At 41.4% G+C, this 10,990-nt stretch overlaps 1 protein-coding gene across 1 annotated transcript; it reads left to right on the top strand.

Moving 5' to 3' along the window:
- The first annotated feature begins 202 nt into the window (after positions 1-202).
- LOC121178105 (protein downstream neighbor of son homolog) lies at positions 203-4,342 on the top strand. Its single transcript, XM_041032625.1, has 12 exons — positions 203-699; positions 1,129-1,203; positions 1,302-1,502; positions 1,590-1,768; positions 1,864-1,939; positions 2,034-2,136; positions 2,226-2,307; positions 2,416-2,571; positions 2,701-2,899; positions 3,020-3,089; positions 3,184-3,314; positions 3,875-4,342. Exons 1-12 carry the CDS (start codon positions 295-297, stop codon positions 4,013-4,015), a joined length of 1,818 nt encoding a protein of 605 aa, XP_040888559.1. The 5' UTR covers positions 203-294; the 3' UTR covers positions 4,016-4,342.
- The last annotated feature ends 6,648 nt before the right edge of the window (positions 4,343-10,990 follow it).

Raw genomic sequence — 10,990 nt, forward strand, 5'->3', positions numbered from 1 at the left:
CATTCATTTTCTATATTCAGCGAAGTTGTGATTTTTTATCATGGCATTGATCAAAAAACTGCGTACTTCCTTTGGAATGTGATAGAGTTTTATTCTAATGCCTCAATTCTGAGAAGGGAAGCTCCATTTTCCCATGACCCAAAATGCAACACTTCTAACTCCTTACGTCAGCACGCTGAGCGCCAAATTTGTTTAATGCGGAAGGCGCAACAATAACACGCGAGCGGATTTCGGTGTTCTTAAACACTTATCTCTTTTTTAACAGATATTTTTTCAGATATTTCATTCTTCATTATGTCTCAGCAGGCAGGTTATTCGCCCAGCTTCAAGCGCCCGGCTGAAATAATGCGAATGAGGAGGAAAAGAACCCGAAGCGACGCCGGTGTTTTCTCCAGTCCGAGCGGCCAGGAAAGCACCGACAGTCCCAGACAAAGCGGCTCTTCCCCGGCATGTGTTCGTCCTTTCTCCCCAGGACCGCTTTTCAACACTCAGCACCGCTCCGGAGGTGGAATTAAACGCAGAAACCCGTTTGCAAATATTGAAAACACTTACAGCCCGAAAAAGAAAATCCTGATTTATAGCGACGACGGGAATGCTGAAGCCGACGTGTCAACACAGAAAGAGTGTCAAGGAGTTTTGTCTTTCAGCGCAAGTTTGACAGAGGCAGAAAAGCATGAACACCAGGATATTTCCAGCAAGGTTGGTTAGAATAAATTGTAATTGTAAATAATTGAAATATACCTTTGTCTAGAGCTGCTGAGAACATTATTTAAAGGTAACATATCTATATATATGTCAGTTAGTTAGCTACATCGTGGTTTGTTTGTTGCTAACTTAAACGCTAGCTAACGTTGTTGACAAGGGCTCGGGCACAGACACACAGAATTCCCCTTTAAAAAGGTCCATTTATGAGCTACGCGAGCGTGCAATGAACTACTTCTAAAAAGAGCCTATCATCACCTTGAGCCTATCATTATGTTAAAGCTTTAACAATAGCATGTGGTTACACAGGCTTTTATTTTTACTTAAAATGCTCAAATGTTAAACTTGAAAGACTAAGTGAATTGATTATTATGTTGTTACTGTTGCACAGATGTGTCTGATCATCATGTCTGTCCTCTGCTTTAGAAGTGTCTCAATTTCTCTGAGGATGACTCTCTGTTTGAAGAAGAGGAAGCAGATATTAAAAGTCCATTACTGAAGGTTGGATCTTTTTTCTGTACTTTTAACACTTAAATTTGTGATATGCATATAAAACATCTGTCTGTTTACATCTTTCTGTTTGTTCCTCCTCCTCCCAGAGTCCTCAGTCCATTGCTCCTGCCTCTATAGCTCCCCCGGTCTGCACTGAGTATCCAGCCGATTGGAGCCTGAAGACTCGCCTCCTCTTCACCTCCCCGCTCTCCTTATCGTGGGCTGAGCAGCCCAAAGCCCAGGAGGAAGCTCTGGGGCTGAGCCAGCACTGCAGAGCTCAGTTTAGCACCCTTCCTCACAGTATACAGGTAGCATTTTTACGTTATTATTACATGTGACATGATCTTGTTGTGTTATGTTTTGTAAGAATTCCCTCTGTCCCCCCCCTCCTGCAGGACCCCAGGTCCTGCTCAGAGCTTCGTTGCGCCTTCCAGCAGAGTCTGGCCTACTGGCAGCATCCCTCCCTGCCCTGGATCTCTCTGTTTCCTCGGATCAACGCCGAGAGGAGCTTCACGGGGAAAAGCACCCCCTGGGCACAAGATACATCACTGCAGCAGAGTCTCATGAGCGAATGGTGAGACTGGAGTTATTAGCTTTAGCCACATTAGCCTGTAACAATGTGGTCCAGGGTGAAACATCCGTACAACAAGTCTCATCTCTTCTCCACAGGGCAGTCAGTCTGTCATCTCTCTACAGTCTACTGAAGACCAAATTGTGTCCGTACTTCTACCTCTGTTCTTATCAGGTAGCTGTTTTTTGTGTGTGTGTGTGTTGAATTTTGTTTTGTTTTAAAAATGTGGACTTCTTTTCCCTCAACATGCAATTTCCCCATCTGTCAGTTCACAGTCTTGTTCAGGGCAGCAGGTCTTGGGGGTTCTGGTACTATCACAGCCTTGATTTCTCCTACAACCCGTGGTCTCAGAGAGGCAATGAAGGCTGAAGGTGAGCTTGAATATAAAATTGGTTTCTAATTTGTTTAACTTTATTGATCAGAAGTCCTTGTTCCTGACTGGGCCTGTTTATCTGTTCAGGCATAGAGTTTAGTCTCCCTCTAGTGGAGGAGAGGAAGAAGAGCAAAGACCAGGAAGAGAATGAGGAGGAGGTTGATGAGGAGTAAGTGTGTTTTCCTTTCATTGTCTGTATCTTCTTTGTAGAATTGACAGCATAGGTTTGAATTTTAGATGAGTTAAATGATTGTTTTTGTTTTTTTAATATTAACAGCAGGTGTCCTGAGCTGAAGGACGGTGCGAACTGTGAAGAAGGCGACGGGGACGTCAAGGAGGGATACAATGATGATGAAGACGGAGATTTCTCCTGGCTGAAGGAGATGGGAGTCCAGGACAAAATCAAAAAGCCAGACAGCATCTCCATCCAACTGTATCCTTTGTCTTTTCTGACCCTTCCTGTCTCCTGAGTGTCTCATAGCTCAGTTAAAGGCTCATGACGGTAGCACACAATATGTCCACTAAGAGCGACCAGTCAATGCTCCTTGACCACTTAGTGTAGTCGGAAAGAGGGTCACACCGTGTCCCTGGACCACAAACCAGAGTCTGTGGTGTGCGTGGAGGGACCTCACACTTTCACCCTCATTAACTTCCTCATTAATTGCAAGAGTCTGGTGGCGGCAGCCGGGTCCCAGGCTGGGTTGCCGCCAACGCTGTTGGCCCCCGTTGCTTTTAGAGGGGCAACAATGCACACACTGAAGGTAAGGAGACACACACACACATACATGTACTAATATCTTTGTGAGAACCCTCAAACAGATCTTTTATTTATGTTTTTGTCTATTTTTGTGTTTTTTTTTTGTTATTGTTGTTGATTTCAGGCCCGCAGTGTGAACGTGAAAAGCCAGGTGGGTTCCACCTACCAGAACATCAGCAGTCTGGAGATCACAGGTAACACAACTGCAGGATTTGATCCCATTTATCTCAAAGGATAGAATCTGTCATGTCGAACTTTTTTTTTTCTTTCATTCCTTTTATCCTGCAGGACCCATCCTCCCCTCCTCTCTCCACGCCATCACAGCTCTCCTCCGGCCCTCGCAGAGAGGAAACTTCTCAGCCACGCTTTACACACACACACCCACGGCTGTCATGAACATACACACCGCCAAGCAACAGGTAGCATTCACACCCCTTCACCTTTTTACACACTTCATTGATTTCATTTTAATTCCTGCCAAACTCCCTTCAAAAAAGTACAAATTTAAGGGTCTGAATACTGGTAATTTGTGGATTGTAGTTTTTGATTTTTTAATAAAAAACATGTTTTCACCTTATTATTATGGGTTATTGATCCACACACACCACCACACCTGTGCTTCCTTGAATATGTACTTGCAACTATAACTTCCCCAAAACCAGACCCCTATCAAATTTTCATCAATTCTAAACATGATTTTTAAAATAAATATAAAAATGAGACACAAATGCATCTCTAAAATTGACGTGATAAATTGTCAATAAAATAAATGTCCGCCCTCTGCTGCTGCTGAAAGAGTTTTTCAGAATAAAGTGAAACAAGTGAGTTGTGGCTAATTTACAATATAAATAGTGTTCATTTCTTAATGAAACACATGCAAAAACAAATCTGGTCTTGATCCATTCACGGATGTGAGAAGGGAGGCACAAATATGTCCACCCAGCGCTCACTCCAGCTGTCTCTTTGTCTACATTCACAGTGCTCTAGCGGGTCGGTGGACCTGTCTGGTTGTGGTCTCAGTCCCGCTTCAGTCCAGCAGCTGCAGCAGCCCTCCAACCTGGGCAAGACTGCTCTGACACACATCAACATGAACAACTACAGTTACACCTGGAAGAACTGAAGGGGAAGTGTTACTGTGTGTTTTCCTGGAACTATCATCAGCTGTCTACAAACTGGAAGGTGTGTGACTGAAACATCTGCTCTCTTACACTATTTCCAAAACAAATTTTATTACATTGTATTGTATGTTTGTTTGTTTTTTATCTTTTTAAAATGCATTTTATTTTGAAGAAAGTTGATTTTCTTTTCCCATCCACTTTTTTTTTAACTAAATTAAATTATTGCTGCACTGCAACATGTTTTGAGGTACTGTTCTTAGACTGGATTGCTGATTCCATGTGGAATTTATTAAGTGTCTGTGAAGTCACATTTCCAGAATAAATGCTGATTTAAAAAAAAAAGTTTTCTAGGTGTTGTTATTTCATGCTTTCTGTAAATTAATTGTAGCAGAACAGGCTGAAAAGAAAGAAAGAAAACTTGGGGTTTGTTTGGGTTTATTTTCGTGTGATTATTTTATTCCAGAGAGTTAAGGATCATAAGGGATTTAAAATAGGGGAATATTTGATTTGATGATATTTCATAGGGGGTTGGGTCAACATGATCATGTGTGACTGGTGCTGGGAAACTTTGCTCAGCTGATGTTCTGTGAATCCCTCTCACAGTCATTGTTTGCCTTTGCGCAACCATTTGCGAAAACATGTTGACAACTTCTTGTTTAGCCGGATTTGCTAAAAAACGGGATTTCCAGTTTGATCGCCAGTCAGGGTATAAATGGTTCTGCGAGAACACTCAGAGCCAGTGCAAGCTATCCCTAAGGAAAACACAAGCAGGTAAGTCATTTCAAAGCTCTTCACTTTTAATTTGAAATGCCAGGTTTTTAACTACAAAAGCTCATTTTGCTCCACAACCATTAAATCTGTAGTAACATAAAACTACTACTACCAACAGAACTTTAAAAAAGATAATTAACTGACTTTCATTTTAAATGTTTAGTGTCTTAAACAGAAAACCGGCTCTTGAGGAAGAATCGAAAATGAAAGCCTTTCATCTTGCTGTTGTTCTCCTGATTGTCTGCATCAGCAGTGGTACGTTTTCCCTCCCTCCATCTCCAGGGTTTTTGTGGCTCTGTAAATATACAGATATATAGATGTATATATTTTTGTCTTCCAGCAATGGCTCTGAAGTGCAACCGCTGTGTTCCGTACACAGCTGGCGGCAGGTGCACCAACACAGTGGAGACCTGCCAGAGAACAGATGAAGTCTGCGCCTATGTCATCAATACATTCCCTAGTAAGTCATTTCAGTGACAAAGCTATAAAATTATCTAAACAAATTAAATTTTTTGTGCTTTTTTTCTCAGTATGTTCTCATATTGTCAACCCCACCCCCCACCCCCCATCCCCTTTCTCTGCAGAGTACTCCTATTTCAAGAGGTGCATGAGGAGAGCGGATGCCTTCGCTTTGCAGTCCGTGTCCAGCTTCCAAGTCTTCACGTGCACCACTGACCTCTGCAACTGAGGACCTTCACCACATCTGTAGAAATAACGCCATCAGGATAATCTCATTATCCATTATCAAAGTAGTTTGAAGATTTTTCTGCACGATTTTCTTTTTCCTGTACAAAAAACACGTAATTTCTTATCTGTTACCTTCAATAAACATCTTTTCTATCGTTGCATAACACTGGAATATGTTTTTATGTATGAATAAATAAGGTGGAGGGTGGGTGGGGGTGGGGTCTAAAGTCAAGCCTGGACTGAGTACCCGAAAGAAACCCATGCAGCTACTGGGAGAACATGCAAACTCAGAAAGGTTTCTAACCAGAAGGCTGATACTGCTGCAGTTAGTTTAATATACACTCACCAGCCACTTTATTAGGTACACCTGTTCAATTGCTTGTTAATGCAAATATCTAATCAGCTAATCCCATGGCAGCAACTTAGTGCATTTAGGCACGTAGACATGGTCAAGATGAGCTGCAGAAGTTCAAACCGAACATCAGAATGAGGAAGAAAGGTGATTTAAGGCAATTTGAACATGGCATGATTGTTGGTGCCAGACTAGCTGGACTGAGTATTTCAGAAACTGCTGATCTACTGGGATTTTCCCAAGCAACCATCTGTGGGGTTTACAGAGAATGGTCTGAAAAAGAAACAATATCCAGTTAGGGTCAGTTCTGGCCACAATGGCCACAACAAATGGGCTACAGCAGCAGAAGAACCACACTCCTGTCAGCTGAGAACAGAACAAGAACAGGAAACTGAAGCTTCACCAAAATTGGACAATAGAAGACTGGAAAACCAGTTTGATGAGTCTTGATTTCTGCTTTGGATGATAGGGTCAGAATTCTCTGAGGAATGTTTCCAGCACTTTGTTGAATCTATGCCATGAAAAATGAAGGCTGTTCAAGGTCAAGGCAAAAGAGGGACTAAACCAGTATTGGCAAGGTGTACCTAATAAAGTGGCCAGTGAGTGTAGTTGTTCCCCAACCTCCATACAGTCACAATGTGAATCTGAGAGGTCATGACACTGGTTGAAGAACAAAGAAGTTAAAAAACAAAAACCAACTTAAGTTCTGCTTTTTTGTCTCAGAGCCAAAAAAAAGGTTAATATGTCTGGTTTCATCTTTAAAATAAATGATATAAAGGCATGAACTTGTAAATAGGGGTCAAATGAGTAAATAGGTAGATTCCTCTTTTGTATCACCGCTGGAGAGTCAGTTATGTCGCAAGCAGGCCTGAACAATAACGGCCTGTCAAGTGAAGCTGGGTAAACCTGCTCTGCAGCACTGGGTCCAAAATGAACAAGTGTTCTTTGTACAGTGAATCTGGGGGGGGGGGGGGTTGGGACACTTGACAGTCTGGGGTGGTAGACGAGTCAATCCAGATCTGATAATGTTAACATTTTTCATTCATTTGTATCAGTTTTGGTTGAAATATAAAGAAATCTATGGATACACAGACACAAACTAATTTCCCACCTTTCCCAACCTTAGTGCTTTGTTTTAAATCTTTATTCTATACCTTGAAAAGTAACTTTCCTTTTTTGTTAATTGCAAACAAACAAAACAAACAAACAAACACAAAACAATACAGAACATTAACAGGACGAACAGTGATGAGTAAATAGGCAGATTCCACTTTTGCATCATTGCTGTAAAGTCAGTTATGTCGCAATCTGTAACCAATAACTGCCTGTTCCACTCTAAAAACAAACGTTTCAAGCTTTCTTTTTTAAAAAACATTAAATAAGGTGAATGAGCCACATTGAAAAATATCATGCACTTAATAATCAGCAGCAAAAGATTTAAGTTGACTAGTTCTTTCACTTCAAGCCAAGTGATTTATTTGGCTAAATTCGACTTAAATTTGGCTGGAGTCTGGTTGACGGGGTTAAATGTAACTATAATGTGGGGATGGGGATCAGATGTGCAAGAGCAATGGTGTTGTGTTGCATGGGTAGAGAACTCCAAAGCATAGCTGGGGAGGCAGTCATGATTGCTCCTGCAGTCTTGACCAATCACAGTGCAGACAGCAAGCAGGGTCTTGTGTCTGACTTCCTTGAAAGAGTAAAGTGTAAATGCAGAACTTTTCTGGTGAACACATTTTCAACTGAGCAACTGAGGCACAAGGTAACAACCAATCCTTGTATTTTACCAGTAGATTAGGAACGTTGTCATCTTTATGCTACCTCTGCGTAGACCAGATCCTGCAGGTCTTTCTAAAACCCTGATTGTGCAGTGTGGCACTGAGTTTAAGAGGTAAAACTTGTTGTGACCTGAAAACTAATTTTCCTTTCGTGCATTCTTTGGATTCTAGACTAAAGAAAAATGAGAGCTGCCGTGTTTGCTGTCCTCATCTTGCTGACTCTGCATCAAGGTATGTGGGTTTTTTTTTAGTCTTTGCATTTATAAGCACTGCTTTGTAATAATCTATACAAGTCTATAATGTAGTGTATGTTCTTGTTAGAAGCCAGAAAGGGTCTGGGGATGAGTTAAGAGACTGAATAGGCGATGAAGAAACTTGAAACTAAATAATAGACAAAAAAAGAAAGCATTGACTATTCTAAGCTATGAAACAAGAACAAGAATCAGATTTTTAAAAAATACAAAAGGGGAATAATGCAACAAACAAGATTTGACCCTCAATGCCTGGGAAACTCCTTTCAAATGTCTAACTTCCTGTTTGCGACGGCTTTCGGTTGTGAATTTGCAACGTGGGGTGTTTTTGCAAATGCTCATAAAAATGTTATTGTGTGTGTGTGTTGTTCCCAGGCGAGGCTCTGAAGTGCAACTTCTGCTTCTCAAAGGGGGGCAGCCTCTGCACCTCCACCAGCACCCAGACCTGTTCAGGATTCGCAAACGCCTGTGGTGCTGTCTTGTTGTCAGGCCCCCTGAGTAAGTCCTTCTGCAGAGCCTGCAGTGTTCCACCTGATGCATTATCACCTTTTTCCAAAATTAAATTACCTTGTCACGGCTCTCTTAATTTATTTACATTAATTTACATTAAAACATGTTCCAAAAGAAATTTTGGAACATGTTTCCTTTGTGTATTCAACTCAGATGAGGCCGACAAGGTCTTCCATCACGTCACGTGGAAGCAAATTAAAAGCAGATCTCTGGATGTTTAATTGTATCCCCTTTTGCTTTTTCATTCCAGGCAGTTCCTTCCGTCAGTGCATGAACATGGCGGTGTGTCAGGGTTACATGAAAACCCCGGGAGCGTTCGCCATATGCTGCAGCACCGACCTCTGCAACTGAGCCTCTTTGCTTCGACCTGGGACCCTTGTGATGATGGATCATGAAACCCTGGTCCTCCATTGGCTTCATATTGCTGCTACAGGCACAGCTTCACGACACTAGATGGCAGTAGAGCGCTGAGCAGAACTTTGGCAGCCGCTGCATGTTTTTTTTTTTGAAAGAGCATTATTAAAAAGACAAGTAATGAAAGTGACTTTTTGATGCCTTCCTCCTTCATGATGGATCCAAATGACAAGCGGTGAGGCTTGTCATTTATTAAAGCCAGGTCCATTTCACCTGCAGCTTAATGATGGATCATCTATTGAGCAGAGCATATGCAAATGCATCACACAGTCACGAGCTGAAATAGAGATAAATGTGTTCCACCTGCAGCCACAGGTAATGTGGGTAAAAGGCTCCAAAATGTTCTACAAAAAAACATATATATATGCACAGCAAACTTAATATATATAAGGTCTCTAAAAATGATATTTATTTTTGGGTGCTGACCAACAGAAAAAGTCTCTTTAACGTGAATAAATATAAAGTAAACACAGTGAAAAAAAAAAAAAAAAAAATCCCACGTCCCTGTTCTATTAATAATACTTAGGCCCTCGAAGTAAAGTGAGGACACTTTCAAAAATAATCAGTTAACTTCATACAAAGTGCAGTAAAGAGATTCATATTTGCCGTGACCCCCCTTTTGCCTTGAGAACACCACCAGTTTGTTATAACAAGGTAGTTTGTTCTCAAACTAGACCCTAACGCAACACTTGGCATGCAGAGGAAGGAGTAAAATTTTAACAGTGTATTGCAACACGGAGGGTGTCTCTAGGTTTGTAGGCAGAGGCAAGGTGGCTGGTGTTGACAGGGTCTGAGGAAATCCTGGCATGTGCTCCAGGGCGAGTGAACTAACAGAGAACCTTCCTCTAAAGACCAAACGAGCAGGACAAGGCTCAGAGTAAGCCACAAACAAGTCTGGAGAGTTTCCTCAAACAGGTCAAGTCAAATCACAACTAAAGTCAGCCAACGTGCATGAGGTCAGAGAAACTGGAGAGGAGTGGAGTGAAACGCTGGTCTTAAATGGTCGCAGGTGGGAGGTGAGGTAATGACCAAATGCTGATCAGGTGCGCAGGTGAGTTGCAAGGGTCCCCATACTCACCATACACACCAGGAAGGGAAACACAGCAGAGACACAAGATGAAGGAGAAGCCCCCCCACCACCACCACCAATTTTGGACTCCCTCCTCCCCACCACACACATGTAAAAACCCCAGGAAGTAGCCCAACCTCCTCCTTTATGAGGTGCACCCCATTAAAACGGGGGCTTCCCTTCAGTAACAAGTGCCTGAGAGCTATGTGGAAATACCACACAGCTGTCTGGTCTGTGCAGAGCCTGAAGGATCCCCACACTGGAAAAAAACACACTGGGATTCCACCAGCTACCACGCAGAGATGCGCACATATAAACATATAAACAAGCATGGGCAGAAACAATGGAAAACCTGATGGGAAATCCACAACAGAGCTGGGTTTTATATATATATATATAGCCATTATGAGTCTTGTTTCAATAGCTTTTAATTTACATATTTTTATATATATTTAAATATGTTTTACTTAAGAGCTTTGTTAATATAAAGAACTTTGATTATGTTTTTCCAAAAATATTTTTTTACGGAACATTACAACACTTTTATTTCATATTAGTTTTATTATGTTTCCTCATTCATCTTATTTTAATGATTTGTGTTTGAGTAAAGTAAAATTTATATTGTCATATTTTCTCTATATATTTTATATATTCTACATATGTGTATATATATTTTTTGGTTGAATATATCATATTAGATCAGACCACATCACATATCATGCTTTTATTATATTCTCCACGATAATTGCGTTTATATTGCTTCATTTATTTTGAAATATAAACTATGGGCTATGCACACAGCCACAGAACTGGAGTTACATCTGAGTAACTTCTATTTAGATCCCGAACCGTATTGACTGAACTGTATTTGACATTTTGAAAAAAACATCTGCCCCGGCCAACTGGCACACGCAACTCAATGCACAATGAGTCAATTACACCGTCATCAAGTGTTGTTTTTAATTTGTGAAGCAGTAAGTCAAATCCTTAGCAGCGGGGGGTGGGGGCATCGGAGGGCTCCTTCCTGTTTGGGGGCTGGACCACCAGAGCGTCAGCTTCCCTGTGGATCCTGAAGACGATCACTTCATTAACACCCTATTTTGGGAACAGCCCAAACAGATTTGGATGCCAGTTTCTTCAGTCGA

Source organism: Toxotes jaculatrix, chromosome 24 (genome assembly GCF_017976425.1).
Source record: "Toxotes jaculatrix isolate fToxJac2 chromosome 24, fToxJac2.pri, whole genome shotgun sequence".
In the NCBI taxonomy this organism is placed as follows: domain Eukaryota; kingdom Metazoa; phylum Chordata; class Actinopteri; family Toxotidae; genus Toxotes; species Toxotes jaculatrix.